The sequence below is a fragment of the Capra hircus genome, chromosome 15 (assembly GCF_001704415.2).
Source record: "Capra hircus breed San Clemente chromosome 15, ASM170441v1, whole genome shotgun sequence".
Classification (NCBI taxonomy): domain Eukaryota; kingdom Metazoa; phylum Chordata; class Mammalia; order Artiodactyla; family Bovidae; genus Capra; species Capra hircus.
The window spans coordinates 50685136-50710929 of record NC_030822.1 but is presented as its reverse complement, the minus strand read 5'-3'; the positions used below and the strand labels follow the sequence as shown (position 1 = coordinate 50710929).

General features: G+C 38.1%; 1 protein-coding gene across 3 annotated transcripts in view; it reads left to right on the top strand.

Moving 5' to 3' along the window:
• TBCEL (tubulin folding cofactor E like) overlaps positions 1 to 25794 on the top strand; it is a 72390-nt gene that overhangs the window by 1000 nt on the left and 45596 nt on the right. Inside the window, exons 1-3 of one of the 3 annotated variants that reach the window (XM_005689558.3) lie at positions 488 to 970; positions 20981 to 21130; positions 23180 to 23319. In XM_005689558.3, coding sequence (XP_005689615.1) covers positions 20998 to 21130; positions 23180 to 23319 — 273 coding nt within the window. In that variant the 5' untranslated portion in view covers positions 488 to 970; positions 20981 to 20997. Of the gene's footprint in view, positions 1 to 487; positions 971 to 20980; positions 21131 to 23179; positions 23320 to 25794 lie in introns of those variants that run through there. The other 2 variants (XM_018059642.1, XM_018059643.1) reach the window with 2 other exon arrangements.

Here is a 25794-nt window from a genome sequence, read left to right as displayed (position 1 = left end):
GCTCTCTGAAGGTTGCTAAGTTACCAGAAGCTTGTAGGCACGCTTAGGGCTGGTGTTAGGGGAAGTTAGTTCTTTCAGGTCCAAATTCGGGCTTAGTTAAGGCGTGTCCTCATTCTTTTTTGGCTGCCTGGAACTCTTAAATTGGTTTCCACGAGCCCATCTTGAGCTAAGAGGTTGTGTAGGTGCTGAGGGCTGATGAATGTCTTTGGGTCCAGAGACATTTGACCTAAATCTCTAGGTTAGGAGCTTTCAAACTTTTTAAAAAAAATTATAGTAAGAATAACGTTTTCCATTATCATCTAGTACATACCCACATAGGAACAAGAAGTTTCACAAAGCAGTGAAAGTGAAAGCTTCCTTGGTGGCTCAGACAGTAAAGCCTCTGCCTGCAATGTGGGAGACCTGAGTTCCATCCCTGGGTTGGGAAGATCTCCTGGAGAAGGAAATGGCAACCCACTCCAGTACTCTTGCCTGGAAAATCCCATGGAGGGAGGAGCCTGGTAGGCTGCAGTCCATGGGGTCACGAAGAGTCGGACACGAAGCAGTACTCATTACTAATGATGCATACTGATTATTGCTATTATATTTCATTCTTTTTCTTTAAGAAATGCTAACTAAATGCACTAAATTGATACACGGGTCATAACTTGCAGTTTGACAAACTGTCTTCAGGGCGCATTTTTTTGGCTTCAATTAGTGTCTAACTGTATGTTTCTAGAGAACAAGGATGATAATAAGCAGATGGGTAGGGAGGGAGAATGGAACCCCCCTGGTACAATTGACTACTTTTGTTTACATATTTAGAAGGTGTAGCAAATTGTACCATAATCTTTGATGTCTTAATTTGCCTGATCAGTTGATGAAATTTTGAAATAAATATGTGCTTTTAATTTTCTCTGTTCTTTGCTGGATCTGAGAAATATGAGAGGCCTAGTTCCTACAGTTGATTCATCCCTACAACATCTTTAAGGTAATTTTATTTTAACGTTACAGTGTTATACATTAATTTGCCTTTCTGCGGTGTAAAAAATCTCAAGCTGAAACCTATACTCTTCCTACTCCAATAATTTATGGTATGCTTTTTCTGCATGATTTAAGGTGTAGGTTCCTGGCTTTAGTAACTTAATCATAAACTTAGATCTTTCAGTCAATTAGCATCTTAATTCTCCCCATGAAAATGACATTTTCATCTGTTTTTGAAACAGATAAGGTCCTTGTGTGAGTAGTAGTATAATAAATGTTAATGAGTATTGGTGACCAAAGTGAGAAGCCTTCATGTGTGATGATATTTAATGTCCTTTTAAAAGTGTCACATGGCCTGTTATTAACAGGACATTGAGTGTCAAATGATGCTGCCTGATTTCAGTAGGTACATATTTATAGGTTATATTTAAGACCAGTTCAGTCATTTTAATTTTTGTTGAAGATGCCCTCATATTATTTGAAACCTGGAATTCAAAAGTACCGCCATCGGAAAATATTGCCTGAAGTAAAGTTTACCACTGGGGCCACATTCTTGAGTAGATGCTTTATGAAAGCATTCTTATTATCTTCAAACTTAGTGTATTATAAAATACATCTTTCTTACCTTGATTTTTTGACTATCTCTTGGTTGCTCTGCCTGCATGTATCAGCCATCCTTTAAAAATTATGTTTTACTCAGGTAAAAATTTGTTTTAAAATGTTTAAAAGTTTTCTTTGTGTGGTAGATGTTTGGGACATTAAGGAAGATTCTCATTAATTCCATTTTTCTGGGAATCATGTGTATCTGTCAATAAACAGTTGTGGAGAATTTACCCTGAGTGATTCTGTGTGCTTTTTTTTTTTTATAGTTTTCGTTTCTATTCTTCAGCTTTTTCCACCTGTCTATACCCTTTTAATTTTTGCTCTTTTACCCTTCTAATTTTTGCTTCTGAACTGCTGTGGGTTTGGAAATTAGATGCTTACCTTTGTTAGAACTTTGAGTAAAATGAGATTATATGGCTCTTAAGAATGTCCTTTCATGTATATATATTATATATTAAGTATAATATATACATGCGCTTTGTTTTAGTGTATGAACTATGTGACATGTATTTTCCAGGCCTGTTTGCTGACTTCTTAGTCATGGGCTGTGTTTTGAATAAGTGAACTCTATACTTTGGAGCTTAGTTGGTTGTGTAAGAAAAAGTTGTAAAAAGTAACATGAAACTGGTCGGAATATAACTTGGACTTAAGGGGTGAAGAAATCATTTGTTAATAGCTGTGACTGTTGCCTCTGTACCACATGCAGTTCACTGTCAAGAGGTACCATTCTTCCCTTTTTCATCTTTTCCACTACTATGTTCTAGCTTTTATTTTTTTGAGATTGAAACGCTGCCAGCCTAACTATTCCCATTGTTGTTTTCAATATACTTGATCTTGCATAACTTCATCAGAGTACTCTTCCAAAGAATATTGCTGTGATTTATCATTTCCCTCCTCAAAAACCATTAGCAATTTCCCAGAGCCAGCACTGAATAAAACCCATAGTGTTTAGGTTGACATTGAGAGCATTTTTACTGACATTTTTCCAGCCCTCAATGCAGAGCCTCTGTTCCTGCCAAGCTGTCTGCTTTTCGATCCTTCCTTTGCATGTAGCATTATTCGTGAAAGTCTGCAGGACTTTCTTCATGAAATCCTGCTCATCTTCATTTCGTTACAGCCGATCCCTCTTCCTTGAAGTCTTTCTGGATGTTTTGTTGATACTACTTCTCCTGAATCACTGTATATTTACCAATTGTGTGTCTGAGTTCTATCCCTTTTAGATTTGTAAACTGATTGAGACAGGAGGCTCATATATCCTCACACCTGTAGAACACCCTGCACAGAGTTGAGTATAGTTCATGGACCAAGACAGTTAAAGTTGCAGATCTCTGGAAATTCCACCCTAGACTTAATCAGAATCTAGGAATCTGCCCAGGTGATTCTAATGTACAGTAATGTTTAAGAATTGCTGACCTAGCATGATGCATAAAATTGCAGCAGATACACATACAGTGTTTTAGCAGATAATGTAAGTGATTTGAGCAGTATCAGTTCAGCAGATGGGTTTAATTTTAGGGCTTTGAAGTCGGGCAGCCTAGATTTGAGTCTTTCAGTCGTTAGCCATCTGACTAGCCTCTCTTTGCTTTAGTTTTCTGATGGGTAAAACAGGGTTAGTAACAGTCCCTCTGATAAAGGTGTCGTGAGAACTGAATAATAACAAGTATAAAACAACATAGTACCAAGCACGTAGTGAACTCAGTAGGTATTATGTACTGCTGTCATGTTGATCATAACAGGGGTCATCAAAGTAATGAAACGAGAATAGACTTTATGTCAGTCATTGTGAATATACAAAGTACTCATGTTTTTAAGAATTCAAGCTTAAGATTCATTTTCTATTGTAGACTGACAGTTGATGGATCTGTATGGCATATAAAGTCATAAAATGTGTTCTTTCCTTCTTTAGAACGATTGATGCCAAATTAGCATGTTAGATTCTGCGCCTCCCCCCACCCACCCACCCACCCCGAGGTCCCTGAAGGAGAATGCAAACTTCTGTGTGTGTGTGTGTGTGTGTACACACACACACAGACACACCCCTGGGTCAGGAAGATCCCCTGGAAAAGGGAATGGCAACCCACTCCAGTATTCTTGCCTGGAGAATTCTATGGACAGGGGAGTTTGGTTGGCTCATAGTGCATGGGATTGCAAAGAATCGGACGTGACTGAGGGACTAACACTTCCACAGACACATAGTTTTCAAAATTGCGTTCCATCTGTAATACTTCTCACTGGTGTTCTTGATTTTTCTGTCACTGTCAGAAAGTGCTACTTCATGTTTATTGAAAGTGAAGTTCACTGTTTATTCATCTAACAAATATTTGTTGCCACTTGCCTGACACTGCTTTGTACTACACTGAACTGAACTGACAGATCCCTGCTTTTGTGAGACTTGGGTTCTGGTGGAATTTATCACTAAATTAACAGATAGTGATAAGTGCTGTAAAGAATGAAACAGTGAAGTGATAAGTGCTTGCTGGTGGCAGTGTTGCCATATTTAATGAGGTGGTCAGAGGCAACTTGGTTGAGAAGGTAGCATTTGTGCTTAAATTTATTTGAGATTTAAATGCTGAGATGAAGCCAGCTAAGCCAAGAGCCAGGAAAAGGGTATTCCTGTAAAAGCCTTAAGAGGGGGAATCAACTTGGCAGGTTCGAGAAGTAGAAAGCCAAGCCAGCTGAAACCTAGTGGGCTAGGAAAAGGGTGGGAGGAGGTAAGCACGAAACAGGTAAAATGAAGCCCTGAAGGCTGTGGTAAAGACTGAATTTTATTCTGATTGTGAAGAGAAGCCTTTGGAGAGTTTAAAGGACATGACTTTACATTTTGAAAAGATCACTTGGAAGATTTTAGAGAATGAATTATACAGTCATGAGAAACTTAAGAGGAAGCTATTGCCACAGTCCTAGCAAGAGATTAATGAAGGTTTAACCCAGAGTAAAGTAGAGGAAATGAAAAGAATTGGGCAGAATTGGGGTGTTAGTGGTTCAGAAGGTAAAGAATCTGCCCACAATGCAGAAGACCCTGGGGAGGGAAGACCCCGTGGAGGAGGAAATGGCAACCCACTCCATTATTCTTGCCTGGAGGATCGCATGGACAGAGGAACCTGGTGGGCTACAGTCCATGGGATCACAAAGAGTTGGACATGACTGAGTGACTAACACATAGAGGTTGATTAATTACAGGGGGTGTGAGAGGAAGAGAAAAATAAAACACTGTAGGTGGGAATTAGTGGAGGAGGAGCAGATTTGAGGAAATTAAGAATTCTGATTTTGTTTCCTATGTGCCTCTCCTTGGTTATTCATCCCCACTGTTCAAAGACACCACAGTTCTGAATTTTTTGTTTATTGTTCTTGTAACCTTTCTTTACAGTTAGCACCTATGCATGTCACCCTGAACAATGCAATGATTAATTTTCTATGTTTTTGAATTTTAAGTGGAATTATATTGAATATATTCTTGTGATCGGCTATTTTTATCCATTTAACAGTGTTTTTAAAAGTCATTTGTATTGATAAGGAAGCAGTCATAACGAATGACCAATTATTAATTCCATTGCTGTGTAAACATTTTATGAATGTAATGGAATTTATCCAGCTGCCTATTCTTGGATATAAGGGCAATTTTTTTCACCAGGGTTTTTGTAATTTCAAACAATACTGTTGTTGTGGACACTTGTACTTTTCTCCTGGTACACATTACAAGTTCCTGTAAAGTTACACTGAGAATTGCTGTGTCACAGGAAATGTGCATATTCAGCTTCACTAGATGATGATAAGTGGTTTTCCAGGGTGTTTGTATTCCTACTAGCAGTGGAAGAGTTCCTGTTCGCCCACATTTTCTCCAGCACTTGGTATTGTCAGAGTTTTTAAGTTTTGCTAGTTTTTGTAAACATGATAGTTCATTGAGATTTTAATTTCTGTCTTTGAATATTATTGAACATCTTTTATTTATTAGTCTTTTGAATTTTATCTTCTGTTAAATACTTGTTCATGTCTTTTGTCCGTTTTTCTATTGCATCACTTGCCTTTTTCTTACTGGTTTTGGTTCTCTATATTAAGTACACGGGTTGCAAGTTTCTAGTTTATCTTTTTCTGTGTTTAACAGCTTTTGATGATCAAAAGTTTTTCATTTTACTTTTCCTTTGTGGGTTCTTTTTGTGTTTTGCTTATGAAATAGTTCCCTAAATCAAGATCTTAGAGCTGTTTTCCTATTTTTAAAAAATACTTATTTTTTTCTCATTGGGATAAAGTTTGCTTTCAACATTCTAGCTGGATTGAACCTTTCAGTATTGTGAGATGAGGAATTCCCCTTTCACTTTTCCCAGATTTGTATTCTCTTGTCCTGGGGCAGTTCTTGTGTAGTTTAACTTTTTCCTGCTAATCTCTATGCTGCCTGAAGCCAGGTTTACATAGACCTGTTTCTGGACTATCCATTGAAGTCCATTGATCCATTTTTTTTCCCTCCCGAGTTTTCTTTGCAAAGTACAGTTGATTCTTGTTATTCATGGTAGGTAATGTAAAGTTGCCATAAATACCAAATTAGTAAATTTGTAACCATTGTTCCCAGGGGAAGTGTAGGGTTAGGGTCCTGCCAGTCTTTGCTCACATTTTCATCAAGTGATTAATACCTAACCTTGTTTAATATGTGTTTCTGTTTAAAGACACTGTATTCAGTATATATTGTTGACTCATTAACTTTGGATTCATAGTGATTAGCTCTGTAGTTCATGCCTGAATAAATCTTATCTAACACCTGTTTTTTCCATGAGGTACAGCAAAATCTTCCTGTGTTTAGGCACACAGCAATGTGCTGAGGGGCCTTTTCCTATAGTAAGATCAACAGAAAAGCACAAAATATAAAAAACCTGGCACTAAATAGATCCTGAAAAGGACGCCTGTTTACAGTATGAGAGCTGAAGCAAGAAGGCAGAGTGATGCCTTTTTTTCTGTCTCAGCTGGAAACATACTGTGAGGTGACTCATTTTTTCTTGCTCTGAGAGTATCTGCAAATGACCATGAAATGCTGCAAGTATTGATTTTGGAGTTACAAATTAATTTGAGTTGGTAAATTTGCAAATAAAGAATTTGCTAATAATGAGGCTCTACTGTATTATGAAATCTGGGGAGACAGTTTTTCAGCAACTTTAGCACTTTCCCTTTCCTCTTCTGCTTACATATATATTTATAATATTTTATTTTAAAAGAATGATATAATGCAATGATTCTCTCATATACTAAGTTGTATTTGACAGATGCCATTAGCTCAGTGGGCTTCCCTGGTGGCTCAGACGATAAAGAATGCAATACGGGAGACCTGGGTTCAATTCCTGGGTTGGGAAGATCCCCTGGAGGAGGGTATGGTAACCCACTCTGATATTCTTGCCTGGAGAATCCCCGTGAAGAGAGGAACCTGGCGGGCTGCAGTCCATGGGGTCGCAAAGAGTCAGACATGACTGAGCAACTAAGCACAGCATTATCTCAATGAGGATAGTTCATTTTTGAAAATATTTTTATTATTATGTTGTTATTTAGTTCATAGGTAAATGAATAGAGAATTTTAGGAAAGAATTGTGACCTTTAAAATGTTGGGAACAAGTCTAGATTATTAAACCATATTATTATGTCTTGCATGAGGATGATATTTTCTCATAGGTACTATTAATAACTTAAGGCATACATTTTATAAAGGCAAGTCCCTTTGGAGATTGTAATTTAAATGTTATGTGTATTAATCTCTCATCCATTAGTGACATTTTCCCATGTGAACATCAGTAAAGGAGTCCAAAAAAAAAAAAGATATGATTGTGTACGTTATAAATCGTATCTGTTACAAATGCGTTTATTGAGACTTGGCTAATTTATCCCTCACTCACTATTGAAGATCCTTAAGTGAATTGTTGGCATCAATTTGGTAAGTATGCTGAGAGAGTAAGAACCAGACACTTTAGACTTGACCTACGTTCATCTTTGTTTTTAAGTATATTTTATTTATTCCTTGATTTTTGAAATTTTACTGTGGTAAAATATATATAACATGTACCATTTTAACCATTTTTAAGTGTATGTATCAGTGGCAGTAAGTACATTCACATTGTTGTTCAACCACCCCCACCATCCCTCTCCAGAGCTTTTGCATGTCCCCAGACTGAAACTCCCCATCCCTTACTCTCCCCAGCCCCTGGCAACCGTCATTCTATTACACTTCCTATCTCTGTGAATGTGGCTACTCTAGACACATTGTATAAGTGGAATTATATAGTAGTAGTTCTGTGTTTCGTTTATTTCACTTAGGTTTATGTCTTCAAGGTTCATTCATATTGAAGCATGTGTCAGAATTGCCTTCCTTTTCAAAGCTGAATAAGTCTCCATGTGTATACATTTGATGTTTTCCTTATCCATTTATCTGCCCATGGATGTTTAGGTAATTTCCATCCTTGGCTATTGTGAATAATACTGCTATGAATATTGGTGTACAAATAGCTGTTCAAGTCCCTGCTTTCAATTCTTTGGATATATACCCAGAAATGGGATTGCTGGATCATATGTAATTCCATGTTTAATTTTTTGAGAAACTGCCATACTGTTTTCTGTAGCAAGTACACCATTTTACATTCTTACAGCAGTGCACGTATATTCATTTTTAGTTACTGTACTGTGCCTGTTGATCTAAAGAATGGCATAAATTATTAAATCTTATGTATGAGAGGTACAGTATAGAATGGATACCAAAATCATATATTCAGTATTAAATCTACTGTGGCTATAGTTTTTGTGGAAAAATTCAACTTGTGCTTGGAAGCAAGGATTTTTTTATTCTGCTACTGATTCATTGCTCTATCATGTGTTGTCTTATTTTTAGAATCCCCATGGAGAGGTAGACATAATTAGTATTTCAGTGGTAGCTAAGAAGCATTTTCATAACTAATCTGTTTGTTATATCCCTGCCTTTCATATTTTAAAAAATACATTTGATATGAAAAATAAGAAGTGGTTAAAAAACTCATCTTTTACCATATTTATTGAGTGTGGATTATGTACAGAGTTCCAGCCCATGACAGAAAGAAGCATTGTGATATGGTTCTTAGCCTCAAGAACTATACTGGCTAAGGATTTAAAACATAAACACATGAAAATCACAACACTATGTATTAGTTAACAATGGGAGAAAAGTGAAAGAATCCATGCCAATATACGATTAATTACCCACTGAATATTTTAGGTAATGGATAGGCTGAGCTCAGCTCAAAAGAAGCATCATTACGTCAGGAGGTATCTGAAGAGTCTTCATCTCCAAGTATTCTGAGTAGGGCTTTGAAGAATAAGTAAAACTTAAGACAGGTGGAGAAGGGAAGACCTAGTTAAGGAGAAATGACATTATAAATGTCAGACATTCATTAATTGGCATTAATTAGCACTGACCTTGGACCAAAAAATATTAGATCAAAACTAACAATAATTGTAAATAAGTCCACCAGCCCTACATTAATGTTTCCATGAATGGTAATGAGAGTAATAATCGGAGTAGCAGGAGGAGTAACAGTAAGCCAGTATTTAAGTGCTCTTCCCATGCAAGGGAATATGCTAAACATGTTTTACCCATATTATCTGCATTCATTCAGCAACCCTGTGAACTAGGAGTTCAGTTCAGTCGCTCAGTTGTGTCCGACTCTTTGCGACCCCATGAATCGCAGCATGCCAGGCCTCCCTGTCCATCACCAACTCCCAGAATTCACTCAGACTCACATCCATTGAGTCAGTGATGCCATCCAGCCATCTCATCCTCTGTCGTCCCCTTCTCCTCCTGCCCCCAATCCCTCCCAGCATCAGAGTCTTTTCCAATGAGTCAACTCTTCACATGAAGTGGCCAAAGTACTGGAGTTTCAGCTTCAGCATCATTCCCTCCAAAGAAATCCCAGGGCTGATCTCCCTCAGAATGGACTGGTTGGATCTCCTTGCAGTCCAAGGGACTCTCAAGAGTCTTCTCCAACACCACAGTTCAGAAGCATCAGTTCTTCAGCACTCAGCTTTCTTCACAGTCCAACTCTCGCATCCATACATGACCACTGGAAAAACCATAGCCTTGACTAGACAGACCTTTGTTGGCAAAGTAAGGTCTCTGCTTTTCAGTATGCTGTCTAAGTTGGTCATAACTTTTCTTCCAAGGAGTAAGCGTCTTTTAATTTCATGGCTACAGTCACCATCTGCAGTGATTTTGGAGCCCAGAAAAATAAAGTCTGACACTGTTTCCACTGTTTCCCCATCTATTTCCCATGAAGTGATGGGACCAGATGCTATGATCTTCGTTTTCTGAATGTTGAGCTTTAAGCCAACTATTTTACTCTCCTCTTTCACTTTCATCAAGAAGCTTTTCAGTTCCTCTTCACTTTCTGCCATAAGGGTGGTGTCATCTGCATATCTGAGGTTATTGATATTTCTCCTGACAATCTTGATTCCAGCTTGGGCTTCTTCCAGCCCAGCGTTTCTCATGATGTACCCTGCATATAAGTTAACTAAGCAGGGGCTATCTTTTACCCCTTTTATGAATGAGGAGACTTATTATTAGAAACCAAAGTAACTTGCTCACATACAGAGTGGTAGAATCAGTCATGATTTATATCCAGGCAGTTTGGTTGCCCTTATTACCACCAAGCAATATCACTGTAGGGCAATAGTACTACTATAGCACAAAGTATGGCAAGGGCTAGCGAATTTTTTTTAATAACCTGTAAACTTTTGTAACTTCTCTTTGTGGCTATTTACAAGAATGCTTTGTAAACTCTAGAAGGCTGCAGGGTGATGAGCCAGTACTCCATTCCTAATGAGACCTTGCTTTAAACTTGATAGGTAGGTACACACAAGTAGAGATGATGGGGTAATCTGTTCTGTAAACAGCTGAATAGTGACCTTAAGCTTGTGTATTCACAGTTAAAAGATAGTATGCATGTATAATTTTCTTCTAATGAAAACCGGTACATTCAGCAAACTAGTGCTTTTTGGGAGGAAGGGGAAGTTTAAGAATATTTCCCCCCCTTTGGTGACTAGACCAATCAGTACAGCTGCTTAGTTTTGTGGTTCGTTTTGATGTAGTTACAAGAGGTATTTTGGGTGTGATGATTTTCATATATTTTAATAAGTTGGATTTCTATGATTTATGCATGATGTCATATACTATTGACATGCATTTTTTCCTTTTTTTTTTTTTTTTTTTTTGTAGTGAAGACAGCATGGCTCAACAGATTAGGAATACAGAAAGTATGACTTAGCATCCTGGTTGGGCCACAGAAACCTGAGCAGGTCACCTCAGTTTCGTGTCCTGTGTAAATAGAGATAAGTGTCAGTCTGTCTGTTTGAGAAGGTGCCTGTGGAAAATTACTAGGCTTTAAAATGATTGTTAATCTCAGTGTGGAGACACTCAGCTTTTGGGGAGCATCGATTCAAGAGTAAATGTTTCTACTCGTGAATTTTGAGTAAGTGCAACATAAAAGCCTTAAGATTTCTTTCTGGTCCATGTGGAAAGGTAGGGGTTGTTGGAGATTTGTTTGTAAAAGAGTTGGAAAGTGGGGGATAAGGGTGGAATTCTTGGAATTGATTGAAATAAGGGGTGAGGTGAATGTTAAACTTTTTGTTCTTGTGATTGCTGAAAGTTGATGGAAAGTGCTTTTCTGTATTCTAAAATGCCTAATTTAGTAGGGATGTAGATAATTGGTGTAAGCCAACATTTCTCACAGAAGCTATGGGAATCAAGAAAGAAGTTCTTAGAAATAGTTTCATACAAAGAGATGCTTACATCTAAGTAGCAGTATTTTCTTAATCTTTTTCCTCTCAAGTACTTTCTCATTATAATAAAGTTCTTGGGCTAGTTCATTTGGATCAGAAATTTCGAGTGCTGCACAGAACAGACTACCAGCATGAGAGTCAATCCTGGTTACTAATATGCAGCTGTAGATGAGAAAACTTTGTCTTTTGTCCAGTATCAAATGTGTGTGCAGTATAGTTCTTTAGTAAAAAAATATGGACAGCTCTGAGGCCATACTCACGGATAACATAGAGTCACAGTTTTTAGATATCTCTGGTGCCACTAATATAATTACATAAAGAATTTGGGTTAGATATTTTTATACCTGTGATGCTTTTAAGGAGAATGAACTGTGCTGTGAGAAATGAAAAGCATAGCAGTGCCCTACTAATGGTCCAGTTCAGAGACTGACCAGGAGTCTGAATTCACATTTCATTTGGCAGTGTTGGATTTTCTGAAAAAATCTTCTACCAGGAAAAGTTGATGTGCCACATTATTATACTTGGGTGTAGCTTAGTATACAGCTGAGGAGACTTTGAGAAATAGAGTGGTTCATAGTAGGGTGTGAGATCATGGTGTGTTGTGATAATGGACTTATCAGCTGCACTCAAGTTTTACACTTGGCATGCTCAGAGTCAGTTGGTGAATTGGTAAGCCATAATACTTGAGAAGAGCTCTGAAAGGTTATTAGAATTAGTTTATTTTCCTTACTTTTCATCCCAAGAAGGCATCTGCTTAGGTATCTTACATAATGTTAAAGGAGGTAGCTGAGGTAGAGTTGCCTGTATATGTACTTTATGATAGGGGAAAGCAGAAGCGCCATAGAGAATGAGACTGGCCTAAGTATGTTGACTTGGACAATATCTTTAATGTGTTTCTATGGGAAAGATCACTGTCATTCATGAGTTCAGCAGCAAAAGCTTGTTAATGGAATGTTCTACAGACCTTAAAAATGATTATATAGGTATTTATTTATGGATATAGAAAGTTTTTCATGAGCTGTTCAGTGAAAAGGCAGGTTACAGAGCTATATATCTAAAAGTAATTTGATCTTTGTGTGAAAAACATGTGTCTACATAGCATGGAAAAAATGGCCTGAAAAAAATAGACACCATAAGGTGCATCCTCAGGCTTTTAATGTACTTTCTAAATCTGTCAACCAGAGCTTCCTGGTATGGCTGTGGCTGTAAATATGCTTCAGATAAGAAAAACTTTTTGATAACAGTTATTTACATGCTTAGCTAGTGAAAAGTGAAACTCCATCTACATGACCTAACAGTGTTTTTGGCTTATTTTCAATTGGTAATTTTTAAAAATTCAGAATGTATATCACTAGTATTCTTAAAGCACTTTTTTAAAGAAAAAAGCTTATCAGTAGACCCTTTTCTCTTTATTTTTTAATATAATTTTTAATTGAAGTATAGTTGATTCACAACATTGTGCTAATTTCTGCTGTATATTCTTTTATAATATCCTTCTCCATTATGGTTTATCCCGGGAGATTAGAGATAGTTCCCTTTGCTATACAGTAGAACCTTGTTGTCTGTCCATTCTAAATGTAATGGTTTGCATCTACTAACCCCAAACTCCTAGTCAATCCCACCTCCCCTTGGCAACCACAAGTCAGTTCTCTATGTCTATGAGTCTGTTTCTGTTTTGTAAATAGGTTCATTTGTGCTGTATTTCGGATTTCGCATGTACCTGATATCGTAGGGTATTTTGTCTTTCTCTTTCTGACCAGCTTCACTTAGTATGATAATCTCTAATTACACCCATGTTGATGCTGATGGCATTGTTCTGTTCTTTGTTATGGCTGAATAGTATTCCATTGTATATATGTATCACATCGTCTTGATCCATTCTTTTACTGTTCTTTCTTTTAATCTTTCCTGGAGGTAAAAATATGTAAAATACACACTTTCCTAGAGTAATTATGTTTTATTGGGGTGCACTCTTGCTGAGGATCAGAAAGACTTAGGAAACAAAACAACAAGCTAAAGTCCCAGCTACCTGAAATGTCCAAGAATCTGGCAGAGTTCAGATATAATGGGGATCTTTAAAGACAGGAAGCTTTCTGGGGATGAGGTTAGGAATCCCAAAGTAAAAGCTAAATGGGCTTTGAAAAAAACTTCCAAAAATTAAGAAAGCTAGTAGTCCTAAGAGATTCTTTGATATTACTCAGATTTTCCTCCTTAGCTTTGTTTTGTTAGTTTTTTGATCTCCTCCATGCCATTACCGCCCACACCCCAAAACTCATCCTATAAATTCCTCTTTCAAGATATAACAGCTCTCTATCTCTGAACACTTCACTTTCCTTCATCAACTTGGCTGTTTTCATCTAAGCATCTCAAAGGCATGGTCTATACTTAACCGTCTTCACTTATTTCCTTAACTCTTTAAACTATGGTTTTTATCTCCTTGTTTGTACTGAAGATGCTTCCTCTAAGGTGAACAAACTCCTACTTGCCCAGTCCTTTTAGGGTTTTAAAAATTATCATTTTTGACCTCTTGATAGTGTAAATAAAGATCGGTAACCTCATCCTTGCAATATTCACAGCAATCTGTCAAAACTTCTCTTTTCTCTCTATAGGATAAAGTCAAACTGAGCAAGGTCAGGCATGAGCTGACTACCATCCACTTTTTGGTCTGCTCCCCAATTTTTATGTTGTAGCAAAACCACTTAATGTGTCTTGTGAGGTTTATCTTCAGTTGTTTCCTGTGCCTGGAATGCTCTTCATCCCATTAGCCTAATCTTTGTCATCTTTCAAAATGGCTGAGGATTCACCTCCTACTTCCTGGATTATGCTTAGAAAAGTTCATCACTTCTTGTATTTGAATTCACTATTTCTGGGTGCCCTGTTTGAGGTATATATTATCTCCCTGAATTTCCCTCTAGGTTGTAGATGCCATAGGGGCAGAGTTTGTATTTTATTTTCTCGCTTTCTTTTTGCTTGGCACAGATCCAGTGTCTGGTTCATGTTTGTTGAATGGAACTACATGAGACTATAAACTTTGTGAGGGCACACATTTCATAAATAAATGAACAAGTAAATAAGCCTAATTGGGACCACTTGATAACGTACAAAAAAGAGGTAGTGAAAACTGGATATATTTGTTTGTTGTCTCTATTTTTATTAAACAAGTGGTGAAGAAATTCTTATTCTCAGATTGTGTTGTAAAGGAAGTAGGTACCCGAGAAGAGAAAAATGCCTGGAATGAGATGTCATCTGATCAACAGAACCATTCCAAAGGTGAAATTGTGGAGCCTTTGGCCAAAATGTTTAACCTAAATTTTATTTTCACATATTTGGTAGCAAAATATTAGCAGGTAGCGCTAAAGTATGTTTTTCTCCTGCCCTTCTCTGATGGATAGATAAGATTCAGTTCAGTTCAATTCAGTCGCTCAGTTGTATCCGACTCTGCAACCCCATGAATCGCAGCACGCCAGGCCTCCCTGTCCATCACCAACCCCCGGAGTTTACTCAGACTCACGTCCATTGAGTCGGTGATTGGTTAGTTGTAAATTGTATCTGCATGGTTCTGTGTCAAATGGCTGAAAATAAATTTAAGCTACTTGGGAGTGCTTCCCTCCTCTTTATCATTTTTATGCTGTGAAAACTCTTCCTGAATGTTTAGCTTCATCCTACATTAATGCATATTTTGAATTATTGAGACTTATTATTGAGAACTGTAAGTCAGTTCGCCACTATTTATTATTCCAGTAATTTACATCTTGTAGGAAGCCCCAGTCTTTAGTTAGTCTCCACAGCAGGAGGCAACTGGGAGCCCTGAAGCTCCAAAGCATCCTTAGGCCATGGCTTTGTAACTTCTGTCTCCTGGATCTCTTGTGGTTTCTAAGTCAGTGGTTTGGATACCATTTGGGTAATTTGGATGAAATATTTGGGTAACTTATTAACAGATTTTACTTGGTTAGCAAAAGAAATGACACTGGAGACCTGAGGGTGTTCTTCCCACCACTCTGTACACATCATAGTCATTTTCCCACTTCATCTCAGCCCAGCCTCTCATTTTGATTGTAGTTTAGTTCTGAGGCACAGATGTGTTTTGTTCTGCTTTCTTTTTTGCTGTTTAGTCGCTCAGTCTGAGTCCAACTCTTGCAACTGCATGTACTGTGGCCCTCCAGGCTCCTCTGCCTGTGTGTTTTCACAGGCAAGAATATTGGAATGGGTAGCCATTTCCTTTAGGAAATCTACTTGACGCAGGGATTGGACCTGCTGCTCCTGCATTGTAGGCAGATTCTTTACCTCTGAGCCACCAGGGAAGCCCTTTCTTTTTCTTTATCAATGCCCCTTTACACAAATATTTCCATTTAGCCACCGTTTTATTTCTTTTCTTCCTCAATTCCCAATTCCTTTAAAATAAAACTTATTATTATTTCTTTTAAAATTATATATTCCACATAGTCGAGTTTGGCATTTTTTTTCACAGACAGTTGACAATAATGAGGACTTAAAAAACACTTTGATAGATCAGGTCAGTCCCGGATATTATCACTTAAAAATGTTTTGTATTTTGAAAATATATGGGAAAAGAAAGGGTGATGCATGCATCTGGTGAGTTCAGGTGGTTCAGACAGGTGCACAGTGAAAAACCAGTCTCCTCACTTTGTTCCTCATTTCCTCTCTTTGGAGTCAACCACAGGCATGAATTTTACTACTTTTGTTTTATCCTTCTGGATATTCTACCTTCTGGAGATAGTCTGTACCTATATAGACAGATAAACCTGTTTTTAAATAAGATTTTAAATGTCTGTTTTGGGACTCTGGGATAGTTTTGGAAGTTGTGAATGAGGCTGGTATTAATAGTGTTTATACTTTATATAAAATGTAGTATTCTACCATAAAAGTTTTGGTGAAGTAAATATTGGTCTTGCATACCAGCATAAGGCTATATCTTGTGTATCTTCCTCTCTTAGTGGTCAGATATAGCCTGTTCTCTGTTTCCAGTTGTGTTGAGTTTCATACTAATTGTGACCTGATGTTGAGTCAAATTGATAGCAATTGAGGTTACTTAGGTAACTGGGTGTCCTGTTCTGATATTAATCTATTTGGCAAAAGTGTCCTTAGCTCCTTATCCTTGCACTTTCACCAGGGGCTTATAAAAAGATCATATAACATAGTCAGAATTTGAGGCACAAAGGGGTTAAGATATTCACGGGCACACTCCATGACTCGGTAAGAGAACCAAGCAACATCACCCCCAGATTCCTGGTTCCCTGGCTTGAAGCACCAATTCAGGACACTTTTATAAATTTATTAAAACTGTGCAACTGTAGAAGGTAATCAGATGTAATTTGACACCAGTTCTTTCCATAGTCATAGATTATTGTTCCACCTCCAAAAAAACCTTTTAAAAGGCTCCAGTTAAAGGTCTTTTTCCATCCTATATTTCCTCATTTTTCAGTCTATTTGGTTTTCAGTTTTCCTTTCCCATCTACTGTTCTTCCTCCAAGTGCCCCAACAGATTTTGAGTAGATTTATGTTACTGATCCATTTTGCAATCTTAGTGTTCTAATTCAAAATCTGTGTCTTAATGCGTACGCTATCTGCATTCATGGAAAGCTGTTCCAGTAGAGTATACTGGAAAATAACCAATGAAGGTGCCTGATATTGCTTTTTAGTCTTTAGAGAAAAAAAGAAAAAGCAGACTACTTAGAAAAACTTACAGCATGGGGCCATGAGGAATAACTTTAAAGTTCCCACGATTGCTTGCTTACCAGCAATTACTTTAACTTGTATATGTTTCTAACCTTACCATCCTCATATCAGTTTTAGTAGTATAATAAATAGCCAGTTACTTAGCCACCAAAAGCCAGTTTATTCGGGAATAGCCAGAGGATTTACAATGTGAGATATGCAAACTATGGCAGACCATAGGCAGATCCAAGGAAGGTGAGCTTGCTTTTGTAGGGAAAATGAGGGGAGCTAAAGAGGGTGACGTTGTATAACTGAAGAGTCCATTGAGGAAGCCAGGGTCCAAAGTATGGAGGCTGGCTGGGCTGTTCCCAGGCTCTGGCTGGGTTGTTGCTGGTCGGAGCATTTTTTTTCTTCCTGCTGGCTAGTAAAGTAGGCAACATCTTCCTGTCATAGATGAAGGCCTGCATCTCTTCCTGTGTGAAGTAATTAATGTCACATGGCAGGGATGAAAGCTCAGCCTGTAGCCCTATCCAGACTCCAGTTTTAGCCAAAGTTTCTTTAATTCCACACTCAGCATGTCTATATTTAAATTGTGATTAAGATTATTGTCCATGAATGAAGAGGTTTAGGATTAAGTGAATGTGAAGCTTCCAGTTAAAAGATGCTGTTTAATTTTGGTGACTATTATTTTGACACTGACAGCTCAGCACCCTCCCACACAGTTTTTGTTCTTTTGAACTGCCAGTTGTGTGGAAGATAGCCATGCAACTTCTTTGACTTTTTGTTAAACATTTCTGAAACTTCTCTTGGCGTTCTGCTTGAGACGGTCTTTGATCCGAACCGTGGTGCCTGCCACTAGTGGCATAGCACCTCCTCTGTGCTGTCTGCTGTCGGTGATGAGTTTACGCTGAGAAAGAGGCTTTCCACTGGGAGATTTCTGGAGTCGTCGATGAAAACACAGTTTGGTTTTGACACAGTGCTGGGACAGAGGAGAGCAGCATGTACTTACCACTCCGTGTGCATAGAAAGAACAAGCTCTCTTGTACTAAAACAGACCCTGTTCTTAAGCTCCCAAATGAAAACCGTGACAGAGGGCAGCCCTGTATTTTCAAGTGTACTTGTCGTATACTTGTTATGAAATGCATTTCCACTGGCTAAACTTTGATAGGTTGTACAGATAAAACTTTTGGACGTGTGATCAATGAGCCTACTCTGTGCTCTAGGTGTTTGTGAATTGATTTCGTAAAGTACAGAAGACATGGTCCTGGTAGTAATCTAGAAAATGGGCCAGGTTTAAAGACCACTTTTATATTCATGTCATTTTTACATTCCTACTACAAATACAAGAGGAAATTTTTAGCTCATCCATGGTGGGAAAATTTGAAGTGGAAAGAAGTTAGATAACTAGTTTATGTTTTACCCAGCTAGCAATTGACAAGAGTTGAAGTTTTCTATGTTTATGTGCTTTTTACCACATTACAAATTCCTTTTATAATTGGTTCTGAATTTTAGAGATTTATAAGAGCCCTATAATCTAAATAACACATTTGTACATTTCAGAGCTCTATGGTAACCCTGAACTCCAAGTAGTATAGATATTAATATTGTCTTTTATAGAAAGGACATTTAAGCCCCAGAGAAATACAATGTCTTGCCCAATGGCACAAAAGTATTAAGGGTAGAACTGGGTGGGACTTATATCTACTCCTGATCCTGAACCCTCTGCTCTTTCTACGTGGCATACTGAAAGCTAGTTATTTTATTAATAGTACTCAGCGACACTTATTGAGCCGTGACTGTGCGTAGAGTACTGTGCCAGATGCTGTGAAACAATACTAGAAGCAGAATTGCATAGCATTGCTCCCCTTTATAATGCCATGGTGGAGCCAGGACAGTCACATGAGGAAACTGCCTAACATCAGTATAATTAGACTGTGAAAGCAAAAGCAAACCCAGTGCAGCAGAGGGAAGTGACTGTGTCACTGCCAGTGGTACACAGTTTGGAGTGTTACCTGCCTAGCGCCAGACAGCCTTCTAGAAGGCTCATTCCTGCTGGTTTTCCCTAGGACCAGGTTCCAGTAGTCATCTTCATACTCTCCAGCTCTACTTGCTGCACCTCCATAATCTAAACTGTGTCAGGTCTCTCCTATTTTAAGAGGAAAAATCTTGGGCACTTGCCCCCCTGCCCCCTGCTCTGTCCTATTCCTGCCTTCCTCATCAACTCATTTTCTTCCCAGCTTCTCATCAGAACTTCTCAAAGCGCTGGCTACATACTCCACTCTCTGTCCCTTTTTGTTTTCCTTCATGATGATGCTTCCTCTACCTGGATCTTAAATATCAGTGTCCTGGAGAGTTCTGTCACCTGACTGTCCTTAGTCATGATATTTCCTGATGAGGTCCAAATCCTCACCTCAAGCTCACCTTTCTCACCCAACTTCAGACTGTTTCCCTGAATCAGATGCCTCAGATCGAACATGTGTAAAATAGAATTCATCATTTTCCTCCTTAAAACTAGACCTTTCTGCATTCTCTTTTTACTTAGTGTTACCACCAGTGACCTAGTCACCTGGACTAGAAACCTGGGCGTCAGCCTTGACTCCATCTTCCTATTGGCCCCTAAAACTCCTGAAAAGCTTGCTTTCTAAGTAGGTGTTAAATCTATTTGTACTACCACTGTATCACTGGGCTCTCATTGTGTCACCCCTGAACTTTGCAGCATCTAACTCTTCTCCCAATCAGGATCTTCTCTGTCTGAGATTCCTATTTAGGTGATCCTGATGCTCTCTGTTGTTAGATCTCTTCTGGTTACTCTTTTATACCATTGTGCATTCTCTGCTCTGTTTAAGTATTCAAGGAAGAGTACTCTTAGTACTCTTTATCCTTCTTCCTTTTTTTCCTGATTATTTTAGTAAAAAACTTAGTTTCTAATAGGCAGAACTACAGAGGGCAGTTGGTGGCCTAGAGGACAGTTGGTGGCCTATATTTTGATTTATGTTTAATACAGATAAAAGCCAGTTCCTCAAGATAATGGTAAGCAGGCCCACACTGTTTGATGTTACCTTTTTTAACCTATGCACGAGTACTGGGAGTATGCTGGGGTTACAGTATGTTTGTACCCTTAGCTGAGGTTAGAGTTGACCTTGACAATACTAATACTAATACCTTAGTGCTAATGATACTCTGACTTAGTTAGGATTAGGCTCATTTTTAAGTAACTGAAAAATTGAGGACAGTGGCTCAAGTAAAACAAGGTTATTCCTCTTTGACTGAAATTTCCAGAGATATGCACTCAGCAGCATTATGGCAGCTCAGTTCCATGACATCCTCAGGGACTTAAGTCCCTTTCAGCTGTTTGTTTCACCTTCCTTAGGTTGTGTCTCTTGGTATCATAGAGCAAGGATCTGTTTCTAGGCAGTAGAACTGGGAAGACAGGGAAGGAGGGCAAAGGGCACACTGGCTATCTTTTAAGGATTATTCCCAGAAGCCTCCATAGAATTCTTTATTTTTATCCTATCAGCTAGAACCTATATACTCATTCCTCAGTAGAAGTGGCCGTGGAAGAAGAAGAGAGGACATTATGTCAATTCAGTGTCAACGTATTCATCCCATTCTTCAGTCTGATGTTTAATCTGTGCCTTCCTATTGGCCCCCTTTCCTCCTACCACATGGACCTGTGCACCAGCCAGAGTCTTCCTGTTACACTTGGCTGATGGTCTTCTCTTCTAAATCTTGTAGCTCTTTTCATCTGTATTGCAGTTACCATATGTTGAACTATATTGCTGCCATTTGTCTGCCTATGTAGCTTCCCTAAATCATGAGATCTCACTACAGTATAAGTTCCTGGGGTCAGTGACTGTCTCTTCTGTGTTGGCAATGCCTCGCTTAGTACCTTGTAAATAATTGATTCTCAATAAATATTTCCTGTGTAAATAGACAAATTTTGATGATTTCTGGTTTCTTATAGAATTTTAGGAAAGGAAGATGGATCAACCTAGCGGGAGGAGTTTTATGCAAGTATTATGTGAAAAATACAGTCCTGAAAACTTTCCTTATCGCCGTGGTCCTGGGATGGGAGTCCATGTCCCAGCCACACCTCAGGGCTCTCCTATGAAAGGTAAGAAAGATGGGACATAAAACATTTATTTACTGGAACTTACTTAGGACATTAAACCAGACTACTGCTGTATTTGTAAATGATTCCCTTTATTTTGAATTATGAATTGAATAGCCTTTCTCCCTTTCTATGGTTTTAGTTTCTTGGAATACCTGAAAGGATTTATCTTCCTCCAGACTGGCCAAAAGGCATTTTAGTTGCACTCATAGGGCAAGAGCAATATTTGAATGAGAGTATTTCAAAGAACTTGGAAGGTAGAAGATAGTATAATCCTGGCCTGTGCCCTCAATGACCTCACAGACTATTGGATTACAAGATACTCACATTTATAAAAATATATAATAACACAAGGTAGTTTATATTGAATCAAATGAATGGCACACTGATTGGGAAAGAAATTTAGGGAGTGAGTTAATATGAGCAGGAAAGAGTTCAAAATTGTGAAATTTGAACTAATCCTTCAAGAAAGTAAAATTTGGTTAGAGAGGGGATAAAGACATTCTAGGAGGGAGCTTATGTGAGCAGTCATCTACAACTGGAAACATGCAGTGTGTGTTTTTGGTTTGCATTTTAACTTAATGTAATTAACTGTTCTTGGAAATAGTTCTTTGTCATCATGGGAGGTTAATATTAAACAGTGTTTTATTGTTTTATTTTTTATTTTACTTTACAATACTGTATTGGTTTTGCCACACATCAACATGAATCTGCCACGGGTGTACACGTGTTCCCGATCCTGAACCCCCCTCCCATCTCCTCCCTGTACCATCTCTCTGGGTCATCCCAGTGCACCAGCCCCAAGTATCCTGTATCCTGCATCGAACCTAGACTGGCTATTTGTTTCTTATATGATATTATACATGTTTCAATGCCATTCTCCCAAATCATTCCACCCTCTCCCTCTCCCACAGAGTCCAAAAGACTGTTCTATACATCTGTGTCTCTTTTGCTGTCTCGCATACAGGGTTATCGTTACCATCTTTCTAAATTCCACATATATGTGTTAGTATACTGTATTGGTTAAACAGTGTTTTAAAGTTCCTATGTCTGAAGGTTACTAAATGTTTGTTATTTCTCAATACCACTATCTTACCACTCCATATAAACTGTAACAGCAGAAAGAAGTGGACTTCTTACTTGATCATTTTTTTAGGATTCACTTCCATCCTGAGAAGATTGATTTTGTGAAAAGCACTAAGTTGAAAAATCATATTATTTGAGGCCTCCATTCATAAAATATACTTTTGTGAGTCTTTGGTTTGTACCAAATAGGAAAAGAGTGGCTGAATTATCATATTGATCCTTTTTATTAGAGATAGGAAGAGTGATTTTATTGGCATATTTTTGAACAGCAGTAGTTTGACTGAATTCATTGAATGGTTTAAGACTCTGAAACATGTTCTCTCATAATTATATATTTTTGAAAGTCTCATTTTTGTAAGGGACAAATTCTACGTGGATATGAAAGGGGGTTGACTGATGGACAAGTATGGGAGAAAGATGTAGATTTTTAAATGGATTCATGTAAGTGAGGAAGATTCCTTGAGTTGATATAAACTTGGAGAACAGAATTGATTTAGCCAATATACTATCTAATGGTCTGAGATAATTTTCAAAGGCAACAAGAAGTGAGAATACAAATCAGTCTGTCTGAGAAAAGAGCTAACCAGAATGATACTTTTGAACTAAATTTTAAAGAGAAAGAATTGAGGCCAATAAGAAGATAGTGGTAGCCCTGACGTGAATCACAGGGTTCTAATGTCAGATGATAAGGTGACAGTATGGATGATGGTTCTGTTGGTAGTTGAGCTAAACAATCCTGCCAGGAGGTAAAACCTCCAGGACTTTTCAGTCTAGTACTTCTAATCTCCTCCTGGGTCATATTTGGCTATCTCCCCCTTGAAATTCAATACCTTTGGATTCCGTCACATCCTGTATTTTCAGGGCCTTGTGTAATTTCACATAATTTGATTTTGATTCCTGGCAGTTCAGTGTATGTAGACAAGAATTAGGCTGATGTAGATCACGTTTCATTTCCCTGTGATTCAGATCGCCTCAACCTCCCAAGTGTACTGGTGTTGAACAGCTGTGGAATAACCTGTGCAGGAGATGAAAAAGAAATTGCTGCCTTCTGTGCTCATGTGTCAGAACTAGATCTTTCTGACAACAAACTTGAAGACTGGCACGAGGTAAAGCTTTTATATTGCTGAGTTTTTGTGAAGGGCAGCAGTGACTCACTGTATTATTATCTGTGTTGCTATGTATGCTGCTGAATTCTTGTTCTCACTTGGGATTCTTGTCTGTATGTCTCAAGAGAAATAACTGATTGCTTCAACTGTTTCTAGAGTGATTTTTCAGTTAACTTTGTTATTGCTTATTTGTTTTTCATTAATGTGAAAAACACAGAAACTTTCTTCTAGGCATCAAGAGGTTAATAAGACCACAGAGGTTTAGACTGCTAACAGTGCATTAAATTCTCTACTGTTTCACTAGTTTACGTATCCCGTGTTCATTCTCTGCTATTATTTCAATATTTGTTACCATACTTTGACATAAAAATTGCTGGAGCTCAAAAATAAGGTTATAAAAATATTTTTTCTTGATACTGAAATTTATTCCAAATATTTTAGAACTTTCCCTTATTTTATTAAGTCTTATTGGTGATTTGACATAACTGATGCCTTTGACCTCAGAGTAACTCTGAGTTGCACAAATAAAAGTATTATGACATTCTCTCTTGTTATTATATATAACATTACTACCTGATTATAACATGACCTGATAGAAGGTATCTTTAGAGAAAAAGAGTTCTTCCTGCTTGATTTTTTAACCTTAATTTAGGTTCTTATTTCTTGTTTAGACTACTGGAAAAATGTCTTAATGGGTTTTCTGCCTCAGGTTTTACTATGCTTCCTCTAAGCTACCTTCTGCAGTGCTACCAGACGCCTTTAAATAATGAAACGTGATTGTGAAACTCTTGCTTCAAGTCCCTTCGCTGATTTTCACTGCCTACAAACAGTAGTTTGAACTCTCTCAGTGTGACCCTCCTTCATGTGACCCTTTGCTATTTTCAGAGTCTTTTCTCCACCTTTAGCCATGTGCTTTTCTGCAGTTCATGATAAATCTTGACAAGGAAAATTTCCCTGCTTTTATTCATTCTGAATCTACTGTTCTGTTTCTCCTCTGTCTACCCAGCTGCTTTCTGTGCAACTCTCCAGATTTGGCCCAAGTTGTTCCTCTCTGAAACTTTCCCTGACTCTCACTCAGGCAGAGTTAGATCACCCTAACCCCTATATCGTGCTGCTGTGACAGAATCCATCACAGTGTGGTGCAGTCACTGGCTTACTTGGCAGTTTTCTGCTGGACCATGAGCTTTTTCAGGGCTTTCTATTTTATCATCAACAGTAGCATTCTAGGCTGGAAAAGCAAATAAAAACACACTCCAGTATTCTTGCCTGGTAAATCCCATGGACAGATGAGCCTGGCAGGCTACAGTTCATGGGGTCACAAAGTATAGAACGTGACTTAGTGACTAAACAGCAAACAGCAGCATGCTAGGCATTCATATGTTTGCAGAGTTCATTAAAGAATAAATGATTGTATCCTGAAGTTTGATCAGGCCCAGTTGCTCTGACTTTTCCTGTAATCTTAAGAAATTCACTTATTCCTTTATCATCTGTAAGACAAGGCTACTGATAAAATTAATTATCAAGACACCTGGTAGATATTAAATGTGATACAAATTCTAAGACTGCTCTCTTGTTAAAGAAAAATCTATCTATAACTTACTTTTCTTTAGCTTTTCTTACATTCATCCATTTCATAGTCTTATTTAATCTGTTATTTATGCTCCCCATTATATTTCCTACTTTTATTAAGATGTTCGCCAAAATTCTTTGAGATGTACGCCACTTGATTTCTAAATCATGTGTTAATATATACAGATTTACCTGGCTGTTTCAAGAAACAATCTCTACTTATCCATGTATTTATTGATTGGTTCACTTATACAAACAACTCTTACTGTTCAGCAAGTTACAGTGTGTGCCTTCTGGGTCCTTTGAGATGCTTGATTGACATGCATGCTCTGTCCACATTGTACAGATGCAAAAAGAACTACCTTGTTAATCCTCCTCCAGGATTCCCACAGCAGTCCTCCTGCTGAATCTCTGGTGAGACTTTTGACCTGCGTGGATGACAAGTCAGACCAACTCTTACCCTGAATCATTTAAGCTCCTGTGTTCACAAGCTGATTCCCCTAAATTTATTTCTTTGGCAGTAAAAATTTCACAGAGGTGTTGTACTTTGTGCTTTGACCACATACATAAGCTTTTGCTAACTGATGGGAACAGTTTAATAGAGATATAACTGCTACCTCAGAAGGACGATTTGTGTCAACATGGATCAGAACACAAAATTTATACTAGGTAATTCAGCCTTTTCTCTGCTTAGACAAAGATCTACACTAAACATTTTTCCAACCCACATTGACAGAGCCAGAGGGTCACATGTTTGGGCTTTCCAGGCGGTGCTGGTGATAAAGAATCCACCTGCCAATGCAGGAGACGCAGGAGATGTGGGTTCAATCCCTGAGTTGGGAAGATCCTTGGAGTAGCAAAGCGCACCCTACTCCAGTATTCTTGCCCAGAAAATTCCATGGAGAG